This window comes from Brassica rapa, chromosome A03 (assembly GCF_000309985.2).
Source record: "Brassica rapa cultivar Chiifu-401-42 chromosome A03, CAAS_Brap_v3.01, whole genome shotgun sequence".
NCBI lineage: Eukaryota > Viridiplantae > Streptophyta > Magnoliopsida > Brassicales > Brassicaceae > Brassica > Brassica rapa.
The window spans coordinates 743,481-758,396 of NC_024797.2; the positions used below are offsets into that span (position 1 = coordinate 743,481).

Below are 14,916 nucleotides of genomic sequence, written 5' to 3' on the forward strand. Positions count from 1 at the left end.
CTTTTTTAATCTTATTATTTTATAGTTAAATATCTTTTTTTTTTTTTTGGGGCAAATTTATAGTTAAATATCTAAAATTATTAAATCAACTCAACTTTCACTAAATTACGATGACAAATAAGTTGGTGATTACACATTATTAGATTAGGTGATTTTATCTTTTCAAAATCAATTATTAATTTAGTATAAAAATCAATTATTAAACATTGAATTCTTTTTTTTTTGCATCCATTAAATGTTTTTCTTTGAACTTTGAATTTTTCATAGTTTGTTAGTTATACATTGGCAAAAAAAAAAAGTTAGTGATTACACATTATTAGATTTTCAAACTATACAACACATCAGAGTTGACAAAGAAGATAATAGATACTTAGATTAGATACCATTAATGGTAATGCATGTCTATTATTTGGATTGGTCCATTAATGAATGTCAATAGTATTAGTTATAATGTGATTTAAGTATTTAGTCCGACAATAATGGGAAGTGGCAACCAGTATTTGCCTCATGACAATGCTATGCAGATTAATTAGTGAAATTTTTATTAGTCATAGTTTTTCTCGGTATCACAAATTAAAATTGGGAGAAGACCAACCAAATCAAGTTGCATTATACTTTAATTTTATAATTAGCAATTACTTCTCGTTATATAATTTCAATTAGACCCATGCGGTTAGATATTTATTTCATGGGCTCTTATTGGGCCTGCTTACAACACTCGCCGTATTTTAACTGTAGTGATACACCGCGCGTAAAGCTGGTGGTGATGGTTGTCCTCCCGATCGCCGGTTGTGGTTGCTCAAAATGACAAATTTGATGGTAAGCATCACTTTATATGATTCTACTAAAAACCCCATTTCGAAAGCATGCTCCTTTTTGTAATTTAGATTTGGTGATTGTTAACATTTGTTATTTTCTAGTTATGCAGCTTCTATGGTGAACCGGGTATCATGTGATAGCACTCTGGAGGGTTCATCAGAGCAACGGATTACTTCAGATGCAGTCATTGAGGTTATCTAAGTGCTTAGTTAATGAGTGTATTGTTGTGGTGTTTCTGACTTATTTGGCAATTGTAGGTCAATATAGAGGTTTCTTTTGCGTTTAGAGTGTTTCCTGTGGGAGCTATAGAGGCGACGGGGACGCAAGTTCTTGACCAGATTCTTAGACTCATGCTACCACGATTCTTGTCTCAGGTATGAAGGGAAACATATCTGTACTATTACCTTTTATGATCACTTATCTTGCGTCAATGTGACCCGTTTCATTGGTTCTTTGTGGCCACCATGTTTTTAAACTGAAAGATCATCCTGGCTCCTTGAAATATAATCTTGACATACTCTTTTACTCGTGATTCTAGCTCTCCAAAGACTATCAAGCCATGGGCTTCCGGAGACACTTCAAGGCAACCTCTTGGGACTGGCGAGATCTGATAGTAGATCAAAATGGACCTTACCTGGCTCAGAGAAGTCTTCATCTTTTTCAAATGTGTTCTTGTAAAATGACCATAGATGAGTTTGAATTCTCTGGAATAAAATTCTTTGATAGAATGGTTGTTTGTTCCACTTTATTTAGGAATGTCAATTGGTCCAGCCAAAGCCCATAATATGCAAAACCCATAAATATTTAAATTTGACCCGACCTTAAAATGTGCCGTATTTTACCTAGCCCAAAGTATATTTTTAGCTGATTCAAGGGGAAAAAAATTCAGCTAAACCATCCGGTTAAACTGGTTTAATGATTAGCCTCAGTCATAGATTTAATTGCTAAAAGTGTGAGTTAAATCTTGTATATAGGTTGAACTAGACCAGATTAATTGTAATATTAGATTAGACAACAGTTGTTCTTTTAGGACAAGAACTCATGTTTTCTTTTTCATTCCATTAATCAAATCTTAGTACAAGCTAAACAGTCATGAACTAAGTAGAGCTTTAGATGAGATGGGATATAAAGCCATCTCTTTTAGACCAGACCACAACTCATGTGAAACTCTGATACTGTTCGAGTAAGACAAAATAGTAAAAGCACCAAAGCAGTTAAATCTTTTAAATGGTAAAAACAACTAATGTGGTGAAAGGTGAGATCATTACCCTATTTAAATGTGTAGGCATGGCTCCGATCTTTGGCCACAGTACCATTCAATACTTTCTGTTTCAATGTCATTAAAAATGTTTGGTCTAATTCCATTTATTTCATCTCTACCCCTTGTAACCTAATTTTATAAGCTATTTAATTACATATCCATCGTATATATTCACAAAACTTAATAATGGAACTGTATTTCAGTAGTAAGTAGTAACCAGAAGAAGAAAAAAAAAAAAAAAGACTACATATAGATCAGTATATTCAGTTGACGTTCGTTTTATAATATGATACTAGAAAGTTTTGCAGACTTCATGATGGTAATACTGTACCAAACAAACCCGGCTAATTATTGTACCCCACTAGCCAACATTTTTTTAATAACCTGTTGATTTGATACTAATATCGAATAATATTTGATTTCATGTGCTGGAATAATCATCATTGTTGATTCTTACGGCGTGTTATATAAAGTACTACATTTTTATTGTAGGTACTTTCACGCACGATCTAATAAAATAAACCTGATCAAACATAATTAACAAGGATCATGGAAATTAATACTCTATGTTTTTCATCAATCATCATCGTGCTTATCCACCTTTGTTTACATCGCATTCACAAGATCTCCATAATGAAAAGTAAATCTACAATGTAAACTATATTATATTGTTTAACCTCTTTTGTTTAATCTCATACTTGGTAATGTTTGTACTTGTTGCTAATTGACGTCATCCCATTGTTAAAGATCAAATTTGTCGATAATATGTCAGTAAGTAGTAAATATTGACAATGTTTATACGAGTATAGCTCGACCCTCTACAATATTCAAATATCAAAAGAAACTCATATCAAAAACTCATACATTACGTATATCTCAAGTGATTCAGAATAACATGTAGTTCAAATTCGTTTCTCACAATATCAATTCATAATTATAAGCACTTTTTCAAAAAAAAAAAAAAATCAATTCATAAGCGAAGAAGACGATTGCAACATTTCACGAGTTTTCGAAGTTGTGTAAGTTAATCCAAAAATCCTTAAATAAAGTAAGCCATTTAAAAAGTCCTTAAATAAAACTTTTAACACTCTCGACGCTGTGAATAAGAATGAAGTAAGCCTTTTAAAAAAAATCATTAACAAAATTAAATTTCGAAGCATATGCGTTGACTTAGTAGCATCTTAATGAATCTTTCAGATTAACGCTGATTTATCAACAAAATGTTCATTATGTCCAGATTTACAATAGAAATACATTAATCATATACAACTAGTTTCTATGAAGTTACAAAAAAAAAAAAAAACTATTGAAGTGTATGAAGTATTGATCTATACGATTTTCCGAGTACGTGACGGATGGGCATTCCTAACAAATTTTAGATTAATTTTTCTAGGAGACGTCATCCACAAACAACATTAATTTACCGATCCCAAAGCCATATTTATCGCTCTACCTGTCGGCTCAAAAAAATGTCAGAGATCAACATGAATTTCCGATCAACTTTACTCGATTACAATAGTTACTTTAATTAGCTTGTAAAATAAGCAACAATCTATTCAAAAATATTAATTTAAAATAGTTGGATCAAGGCATCATTATCTTTTCTCGTGACGTCTTTCACAAGACACGCGACTATTACACATCTCATCCTACCATACCAAACCAACACCTGAAACGCCATTACATGAACTTTTAACCTTATAACTTTTTATCATTTTACATAATCTAATTTTATTAATTACTTGTTTAATCTGAACTTCATGTCTTCAGTATTCTCACTAACATTTCGAGTTTTTAGATAATCTTGATGATGCTGATTTCTTTTTTAACTTTTAGTATCATCAGAATATGTAATGTTAATTAGATCGGATCATCGAGAGGCATGATGATGCACACCATGGTAACACATTATATACATCTATCGTGGCCGACAAAAATAATTGCTTGCAAAGGCAACTCATTTTCACTCTTTCTCTCGTGACATCTCTCACTCACATGGTTATTTTGAGATTGCTACGTGTATCTAATTAATTACCATCATAACATATGTTACATTGATTCCATAATTCTTATTGATCATTCACGAATTTCATAGAGCTGTTTACGTCTAAGAGTACTTTTCCATTGTTTGTTGCATGTTCACATACTTTGTAACTGAGGCATACTTTTCCCCTTACTTTAGCTATTTTTCTCTCCAAAAAACCCTTCTGGTGGACAAACTTTCTAACTATGGTTAAGTCTAAAGGAGCCAAGCAATTACATTTGAGATTGTCGTTATATGGGCTGGTTGTAATAAATTAGTCAAAAATTGGAAGGTACATGAAACAGTGGGATTATTATGAGCCGTTAGATGTATATATTTTTGGAAAGGATTGGACAGCCCTCGTTTAAAGCAGTACAAGGATGCTTGAAGCGGTAAAAGAGATTTATTAATTGCTTATTCTTATCTTCTTTCTCCTCTGAAAGCAGAAAAACCTTCGGCGACCAAATCTGTGGGTAATGTTTCGAAGAGACCTAGATTATGATGGATCCATCTTTGTTTTGGTGTTGTTCTGAAACGATGTCTACCTATGTTTTTGCAGGTGCAACAACTTGTGGTCACGACATGGACGAGTATTGCATGGTCATGTCCTGTTCATAAGAGAGGACAACTGCGGTACTGATGTTGTGGGGAAGGTCTTCAATGCCGAGGACACTAACCGTAGAACTTATAGCTGCACCACCAACAACGCTTTCGACCATACCGTCGTCACTGGCGGGCCGAGTTCCTCCAACGCCAAAACGAAACCGGAGGAGGAAGAAGTGAAATTTCCATGGTCGAGAAACCCTGGTCACGACAATGTGGTCACACCGGCACAGAGTGAGACGCGTAAACTAGAAGTGGTCGACGAAGAGGAGTTCGAAATTCTGCCCCTGTTTGTTGCAAAGAGCCGTTTCGGAAGACGGCGATCTGGTAGGGAACACACGCCAGTGTATGCATGACGAGTTGAAAGGAATTAGTTAGAAATAAGGTTATGTAAGAAAGATTCGAGATTTCGGAGAAGAGAATACATACCAGTCATTGTTCGCCGGAGAAGCGGCTAATATCAGTGACTCACTTGGAGGATGGCGAAGAAGACGGCATGATTCTGGAGCTGCGCCGCGAAGAGAACAATCGACGATGTATAGGATTCAGAGACTGTGTTGAGTAATTGTAGATTTGAGAGAAGAGAAGATGAAATTGTGTTGAGTAATGGGAGATTTAGGAGAATCTCGGAGATGGATACGACGTGAATATATAACTGCGGTGGGGAGAGGGGAATAAACAATATCTAGGGTTACGGTAAGGTGGATGAAATTGGCTGAGGTAAAAATAAAAAATAAAAGTAGCGTAAAAGGTGTTAACTAAACTAAAGGTGTAAAAAGTGTTAACTAAACTAGAGGTGTTTCTGGTTGTGGGGTATTTAAGTCATTTGAGTCTAATAAAGTACTGGACAAGTAGAGAGTATGTCTATATGATATGGAAGAAGGAAAAAGTATGTGTAAGTGTAAAATTTTCAATTTCATATGTCCATCTTACGAAAGTGCATCTAACACTGAACTGCTTCGGCTTTCACTGTTACTGTGCTATGGGCTTTCACTGTTAATTTTCAGTGGAAATATTCTAATTTTGGCTTTTTCTTCTGAAATATTTATTAGTCGATTTAACATTGTTTTACTAAAAGATGATATGTACATACTGAGTCAGTGAATTAGTGAATTGTTCGTTCGTTCGTTTACAAAGCAACTAGCAAATATAAATTTATTGAACATTTACATAATTCATGAAGCTATTAAGAAAAGAAAGATTCCAACGATCGATAGCACATGTATATTTATAGAGTGGGTCGACGTGTAAAGTTGAGAATCGTTACATAAAATAAATAAAAAGTTACCGAAATGAAGGAACCTTTAACTTTATTGTGGTTAACTCCAATTATTGATCATCTTCGTGAACAAGAACGGAAACTTCTCCGTCGCCTAACCACCGCGAGAGCCGTTTTGGTGGTGGTTGTTGTGGGGGATGACGTCGTTGAGTGATTGTCAGGGGCGTTCTTGGACAGAGCACAATGAAACCTAGGCCTAGGGCCCCCATTTTTCAAAGGCCTCCATTTAAAAAAAAAATTATGCAGCTAATGTTTTTTTATCACAATTTACAGTTACATAATGAAAATGTACAAATGAAAAACAGAAAAAGATAACAACACAAAATTAAAATGGGACCTACGTAAAATTTATTCTTTTAACTTTTTTCATTGACTATTTTTTATCTCTGGCTCTCTTCCTCTTTTTCCATTACTCTTAAGCTTTTAAAAAAAAAAAAAAAATTATCCTAAGCTTTATGTTCTACAATAATGTGTAGGCCCCCGTTTTTTTTCTTGCCTAGGGTCTCACGTATTACAGGGACGGCCCTGGTGATTGTAAACAGAGGAGAAGAAGCGTTCGATCTCATCTTTGTTGACGATGATCTCAACCTTTGATGGCGTCAAAAGCTTCCTCTTGCAAGATCTGATGAAACATGATGGCGACGGAGGTGGGCGGCGTTTCTGAGGCGGAGGAGGAGGAGTAGTGGCGGTGGAGGGAGGAATCTTGTGGTCGGAGGAAGTGGGAGTGGTGCAGCCGCCGCTGCTGCCGTCATCATCTCTGTTGGTGTTGTTGGATGGGATCTTGATGGGTGATGGGAACTTCAGCATGGGCAGATCTTGTATTAAATCAAGATTCATTTCTTTATAGATATTTAAATGGAGTTGTTCTTGAAGGTTTTGTTTTTGTGTTTTGTCGTGTATACTGAACAAATCTTCTTAGAGAAGTGGACTTGTAGGTTTCTTGTATATATGTGCTTCTGTCTTTACATACATGCTTCTCTTTTATTTATGTGTATATATATCTTAATATATAATTAGAAAGATAAGACACGAAAGTAGAAACCACACTACTTTCTCTTCATTTACTGCTTTTGAGAAAAAAACTATACCACCTTTCAACCAAAATATTATACTAATCGAAGTTACACAATTCTGAAACTTAGTTTATAATTTTGTACTTTATATTTTATTTTGATCGCTACAAAAAAATCTACAATAGTCTAAACACCAATTGTGGTTGAAACTTCTTTTGTAAATTTAGAAAAAAAATTATAACTTGGCATCATTCTTTTTTCAACTTAGCCATTTAAACGTATACACCATATATGCAATATTATGTATTACTTTTAGAAAGAAAAATGTAAAAATAAATCAAATTTTACTAATGCGAATAGATTATCCTGCATATTTGTTAAAGTAGTAACATGCATATGTTTGGAAAACAATCAAGCAGGAACATGCACAATAGTAGGGCCCTTTCTTAAAAAAATGCACAATAGTACATCTACTATTTAGTTTATAATATATATAATTTGATTAATAGGTATTATATAAAAATTAGGTATATTTAAAAGGATTCAAAATTTGATTAATAAATATTATATACAAATTAGGTATATTTAAAAGGATTCAAATTTCAGACCAAAGTTTTTGATAAACGTAGAGGTTGGTTAGAATTTATGTGGTGTACCGCTAAAGAAACTAGAGACATGTCATGTGTTTAGACTTTAGACTTTTTGTACATGCATTAGTAATTTACGCATGCAATTTTATTTAAAATATATTTGTTAATATATTATTTATTAGGTGTATTTATAGTAAGATCTGTTATATAATTGCAATCGGTTTAATTTTTATTTTATTTTTTTATCATTTAAGATCCATTACGAGAGGAACTAGCCTTATTCATTTATTAATTAAGATTCCATTGCATCTTTGTACGTATGATTCTTGTTGATTAATATCTACAATGGATCCGCACGACATGACACGTTAGAATTAATCATGGGTTGTATATATGCCTTACAATAGACTCCTGATGCCAAATATATAAACCTATTCATAATTAAATATTTTTAAGTTATTTAAAACTATTTAGCAAAAAAAAAAACAAAATTTACTTAAAACTAAAAGTCAGCATACTCAGACATGATGTATAAGTGTTGATTACATAAGGTAATTACGTTTACGTATTATTGTGCAGAGAATCTATCATCTAAAGATATATGCCACATGTTTACTTTAAGAGGATGCATGTGGTGTGATGTAGGGTAGATCTGTGAAAGTGACTGGTAATATCAGACGATGAAACCCAAAACAAAGGTACATAAGAAGAAACGATCCTCTGAATCATTCCCAATATCTGAATCTCACTGTCTTTTTTTCTTTCCATTTTCTACTTAGATTTTTAACACAATAGAGTTACTTTTTTTTAACTTTTTTCCTTTGGGACGTTTTTCCTATTTTAAATTTTCCTTCTGAACTACTTTAGTTGTTGACAACAATAAAACTTTTCTGTTGATATTGGAGAGTTCATGCCTTTCAAGCTCTATTTGTTTGTTGAAGATTTGGTATTACTTATTTAGCTAATATATATGATCAATAGATTAATCTTATTTTATATATACGATGATGTGTAAAGGAATTTTAGTAACAGACACATTAGTCTAACTGCTAAACTTAAAACTGAGTGTCGGTTTCATAAGAATAATGTGATATTTGAAAAGAGATGCAAGGATTTTGTTCTGGTTTCAGTTGTTTTTTTATTAAGTTCTGGTTTCAGTTTTATGCGAGTAGATCAATGAATACCTACTTAGAACTACTCGATACAATTATACAAACAAAGAATCAACGCATGAAATTATCTAAATGATATTACATATTACATTTACTTGGTTGACATATATGAATACAGTTCATTACGTGGCTTAGTTAAAGTATTATTTGTTTTTTTAACTAAGTATTAGTATTTGTTTTTTTTTTAATATCTTGTTTGTTGTAAAGTACGGTGGAGACAAGGGAATGAATGATCGAGATTATTAATCGGTATAATCATGACAATCACTATAGCTAAGATCCACAATATTTATAAAATTATTATAAATTATTTGTATTCAAGTTTTAGGTTCTTCATCTTTACTATATAAATGTATCTCCTCTTCCTAATAGCAAATATATAAATATGGGATATTACAAAAAAATTGTAAAATGATATTACAAAAAATTTCTACAGGGGAAACAAGTAAAACGTAACGTGCATGTTTGTCCTTATATAATACTATCAAACTAGTTTCCAAAGTTCTATTTTAAATACTTAAAGTTATTTGTTATTAAATAAAAAAAAAGTTATTAATTTTCGAATGACACGAAGTAGATAACGATCATGAAAAGGTCCTCTATTGGATGTTTATGTTGCATAAATGTCCGATTGTCTTTTTAACAATGGTATCAAGTATCCAAAACATATATATGCATATATATACAGCAAAAATAAAATACATATACAGAACTAACATCGAAAAAGGAATCCAAAAGTATTAGTTATATAAAATGAGAAAATATATATGGTAATTAAGAATGTAACATATAAATTGTAATAAAATACTTTATACGATTATTTTTTTGATTATTATGGAAGTTCCGGACATCAATTTCTCATATTTATTCTATTCAATGATATTAAGTTACTGGAGAGTAGATGATATAACCAATTAACCATAGGCCATATAACTTAATAACTGGTAAAATTAGTTTGCTAATTAAATAGTAAAAATTTGTTTCAAAAAAAAAAAGTTTGTTGGAGAATTATAAAGTATCGGGACCATTTATATACTATTATACCAAACTTTTCTTGATTCTGCTCGATTGTCCCCATACCAATTAATTTTATGAATTCGTTAAATTCACTGTTTTCCGATTGATACAGTTCACAATTAAATAAATGCTCAACTCATTAGGTCAGTTATCGATGTAGACATGAAGAAAAGGAAGCTTTGCACGTTTTAGCTTTCCAAAAGTTATGTAGGATTTAATTATGCATGGTCCCTCCTTGTTTAGTAGATGGCCGAAAAAGGGTTTGTTAAAGGGTCGATTGAGTCCAAACTCGCATGTGAATTGGTCTGTCTTCAAATACTTTTGTCTAAAGTATTGAGATATTGATAAATCGGGTACTAAAACTAGCTTTTGTAATGATTTTTCTTCTTCTTCGTTTTATATATGTCGAGGGGTTCTACTTGATTCTCAATGCAAATCAAACACGAGGTGGTGAATCTGCATCAAGACGGTTGTTAGCATTGTTGGTCTTGAGTCATGTCATCTACAACATATGTGGTTGTAATTTCATTTTTGAATAGTGGAACTCCATTGTTTTATCTCGTGTATGATCTCAAAATTATTGAAAGATTCTCTGGTTCGATAGTGTCCAGTCCACAAGCCCTGTCCGGAGAATAGACAAACAAACCGACCGCTTAATAGTACATTACAATTTTATTTGATAATTTTAGCTGTATATAGGCTCCAACTAGAGTGAAACGGAAGATTAACTATGTCAATAATTACAAAGTAACCGTGAGCACCTACCGCCAAGTTCAAGCATGATGTACCAGCAGACTCCTTGGCACATCTAGAAAGTAATGTAGCTTCAATTCCATACTGACATAAACAAGGAGCAACATCTAACTGAAACACATGGCAATTGCCCATGAGCATGCAATGGACATGGCCCATGTTGGAAGCCCATGTTTGAACAAATGTAGTTTATCATTTACTATCATTCATCATTTATCAAATGTTAGATTGTTATCAACGTACTCCCTCCGTTTTTTAATATAAGTCGTTTTACAACTATGCACGTAGATTAAAAAAACTATTAATTTCTTATATTTTCTAAACAAAAACATCATTAATTATTTACCTAACCACAATTCAACTAATAGAAAAATATAAGATATATTACCATTGGTCATACAACATTAATTATTAATAAATTTTACATAGAAAACCGAAAACGACATATAATTTGGCACAAAAAAATTTCTCTAAAACGACTTATAATAAAAAACGGAGGGAGTACCATTCACTAATGTATAACGCAAATCAAAGCTCAAATAAATGCAATGTCTGCAATTGTATTCAATGTAGCAGACATTTATTTATTTTATGAAATGCGGCATATATTATGGTTACATGCAATCTATGTAAATGGATTAAACGTGGAATATATTGATCCGATGTCTTTTCATCGAACAGTAAATCGAAATCATAAAAAGTACATGCTCGTCGTCATCGACACCCTTCGTCCTCCTTATACTGTACCTTTGTCAAATCGTTTATGCTTTGGGGTCCCTTATACAAGAGCTCTCACATATAAGCACATGATAATATACTGTTTACCTTGTCCTTTTCTTTAGATTTTGGCTATGAATGTATAGTGCGGTTGACATGCGGGACGGACTGGACCGCAATTAAGGTTACCATTCAACACAAATATTTAGATGTGTTTAAGCTGAAAATTAAATAATATAAAAATCAACTGAAACGCAGGCGGTTCGCATTACGTAAGAAAATCAGTGGAACGCCATGCAAACTTTAATCACAGCAAATGAGATGTGTTTCAACGTGCGGTTCTTTATTGATTGTTTTTCATCAATAATAAAATATTTCTAAAATTTTACATATTAACACATTATTTAGAGCACATTAATCTGTATTCAAAAATATAGTGTGGTTAAGAGGTTATATTATTGTAAATAAATTATTTTTATTCTATACATTTATCTACTATATCTTTATATTATCTTTACTTATTTACTTAATTTTATTTTGTCTATATAATTATAAATATGTTTCACTCAATTACATCAATACTACTTTTCGGTTCAGTTTCAGTTGGTTCTTTCGTTTCTTCGGTTCTAGAGCTTTAGGATCCGTTTGGTATTTAGAAAGTTTGGTTCGGTTTCAGTTCGGTTTGGATAACAAAGTTGAGAATCTGCTTATATCCAAAGTCATTATTAAACATCAAAATCATATAAAAATTCAAAATAACAAAAACCGAGTACTTAAATATTAAATAGTTTAACAAAAATAAAAATCATAACAACAAATCATAACTAATTGGAAAGTTTTAGCGTTTCCAAAACAGAAACGCGAGTTTCCACAATAGAAACGCAAGTTTCCACTAAGTTTCCAAACTGAGATTTTTAAGAAACGAGTTTCCAATGCGTTTCTGCGAGTTTCCGAAAGATTCCGATTCTGAAACGTTTCCGAAACATGAAACATACCTTCAACCGAATTTCCATGCAACATAGATTAGATTATTATAAAAACAAATATAGTTAATATTTATCAATATATAAACTATATTATAGAAATTCACATACCTATTCGGATCTCGATTCAATTATGGTTCAGTTTTTCGTTCGGTTCTAGCTTTTCGGTTCTAAAGATATATGATCCACTAGTATAAATGATAGGATCAAAACCCAAATCCAAACCAAACTTCATTTTTCGGTTTGGTTCATTTTGGTTCTGGATAAATGTGTCCATGCCTAGCTAAAGTTTTGAATACAATATTTTAGATGAGGTATATGTGAATCTGATTTGTAAAGTTCTCCAATATATAATTTATTTTATAAATTAAATAAAATTTCAGTAATAGCATAGTAAATTTCATATTTGAGATATATAAACTAATTTATAAATAAATTTTATATTTTAAAATATTATATTAGTATCATTGCTTTTTTAAAATATATTATATGTATCCCGCCGTTATACTATTTATTATACATGTTACCATTCATACTATTTTTTGAACCGCTTATTTTACACAAACCGCAGTTGTTCCGCAGCATGCGTTTCTCTTGAACAAACCGCAGTTAAACCGCATTTTGTAGTTACAAGGACATCATTATTGGTAAAAAGGTCATGAGAATATCTTCACTGCTGTATTAACAATATTTTTAATTTTGTTTAAATTTTGACAGAGATTTGTAAAAAAAATTATCTAAAAAAATATTCAAACCAAATACCATCAAATAGCACTAAAACATGTATTTTCTAAAATAACACAGAAAATCTCCTAGACAACATTCATTAAAAGATATATATCTATTTATAACTATATAATTAATTAAATATATTAAAATTAAATTTTGAATTATTTTTCTTAATTATTTAAATACGATAATTGTATATTTATATTTGAATTTAAATTTAGGTCTGGAGTTTTAGATTATGGTTAAGGATTTAGCATTTAAGGATCAATGTAGGATTTTGATTAATAATGTAGGGTAATTTAGTTTTTTTTATCAGTTAATGAATGTTATTTTAAGAAGAAACTAGAGTTTGAACCCACACGTCTGTGCATATATCTACTCTATTAAAAAATAAGTACCATTTTTATCTATCATAAAAAAGTCATACTAACCTTATTAGATCCATTTCATTAATTACATTTATTTAGTTATGTACATTAATCTATTAAATATATAAGGATATTAATAATAAATCAATTTTAACTGTAAATTTAAATTTTATCTTTAGTTATAACAAAATGTTGAGAAAAAATCTAACAAAATCTTTTTAAAATACCATTGATTAATTTCATAATTAATAATATATACTATTATACATTAATTTAAATAAGATTTTATTATAAAACAAAATAAAATAAAAGTGTATGATATTTTTCAAATTTTATAATTATATTCTATATCTTCTTTATTAAAAGAAATACCATAAAAATTTCATACTAGGTCTATTTCATCAATTGCATCTATTTGATTATTTACGTTAATACTCCCTCCGTTTCATAATAGATGAAGTTTTAGTACTTTGCACACATATTACGAAATTATCTTTTCTAAACATAAAATCATTAAAATATAATTTTAAACTAATTTATTTAATTATAAACAAAAAATAATAAAAACACAATTGGCTACACAGTTTTTGATAAAGTTAAAGTTACCTAGATATGTGAAAACATCATCTATTGTGAAACAAAAACAATCACCTAAAACATCATCTATATTGAAATAGAGGGAGTATATTTAATATATAACATTTCTAAAAAATCTTAAAAATTATATAGATATTAATAAATAAATTTTAACTGTAAATTTAAATTTTATTTTTACTTATAACAAAATAAGTTGGAAAAAATCTAACAAAATCTTAATAAAATTTTAAAATATTTTTAAATTAATGCAGCGATTGATTTCATAATTAATAATATAGTATTATTATAATCTATTTACTTATAAAATCCCACAATATACTAAAATAAATAACATAGAAATATAAATTATGCTAAGAAAATATGAGTTCTATAGTAACTACATAAAATTTTAAAATGTGTTGTATTCAGTCTGTAAAAATTAGAAAAAATGAACGAAATTCTCAATTTGTTTATTTCATACTATGAATTTTTTTACTAAACTCGAAAATATATTAATATATAATAATAATTAATAATAAAGTAAAATATATAAAATAAATCATTATACATTAATAATATCGAATAAGAAACATAACCAATAACATTATAGATTTACACAATATATAACACTAAAATGTAAATTATATCTTTGAAAATTTTGCGATGGTATATGTTATATATTTATAAAATGAAAATCTATCCGCACGGATGTGCGGATGAAAAATCTAGTTTTTTTGTTATAAATATATGATTTACATTTTAGTGTTATATGTGATCTAATATGTTAGTCCACATTTGAGTAAAATATGTTTAATTAAAATCACATATTATAGCTATGAAAATATTAAAGGTTAACTATATTATAAAAAGCGTATAGTTGTATAAATATAATTTACCAATCGTAAATTCATATTAATAGTAAAAGTCGAAGCAATGTTGTTGTATATTATTAGGCTTTGGAAAATTTAAATGCCAGAATAAATAAGAAATAATTAAATACAACGAAATGTTGA

At 30.2% G+C, this 14,916-nt stretch overlaps 2 protein-coding genes across 3 annotated transcripts; both read left to right on the forward strand.

Annotated features, from left to right (window-relative positions):
• The first annotated feature begins 263 nt into the window (after positions 1-263).
• On the forward strand, positions 264-3,049 carry LOC117133079. Of its 2 annotated transcripts, none has more exons than XR_004456920.1 (3): positions 264-819; positions 921-1,011; positions 1,077-3,049. XR_004456920.1 is itself a non-coding variant. In XM_033289212.1 (3 exons), exons 1-3 carry the CDS (start codon positions 934-936, stop codon positions 1,601-1,603), a joined length of 441 nt encoding a protein of 146 aa, XP_033145103.1. In that variant the 5' UTR covers positions 264-933; the 3' UTR covers positions 1,604-3,049. The 2 variants fall into 2 exon arrangements, 1 of the variants encoding a protein (XP_033145103.1); XM_033289212.1 differs by having other exon boundaries at positions 264-1,011; positions 1,077-1,193; positions 1,358-3,049.
• A 3,092-nt stretch (positions 3,050-6,141) lies between these two features.
• On the forward strand, positions 6,142-13,995 carry LOC108871126. Its single transcript, XM_033289216.1, is given in 2 exon segments — positions 6,142-10,769; positions 11,033-13,995. A coding segment is annotated over 1 exon segment (270 nt). The 5' UTR covers positions 6,142-6,562; the 3' UTR covers positions 6,833-10,769; positions 11,033-13,995.
• Positions 13,996-14,916: the final 921 nt, after the last annotated feature.

Coding starts and splice junctions, on each gene's coding strand:
- LOC117133079 (XM_033289212.1), top strand. CDS start 934: ATGGTGAACCGGGTATCATGTGATAGCACTCTGGAGGGTTCATCAGAG. Junction 1,012..1,076: donor CTTCAGATGCAGTCATTGAG/GTTATCTAAGTG, acceptor TGGCAATTGTAG/GTCAATATAGAGGTTTCTTT. Junction 1,194..1,357: donor TACCACGATTCTTGTCTCAG/GTATGAAGGGAA, acceptor TCGTGATTCTAG/CTCTCCAAAGACTATCAAGC.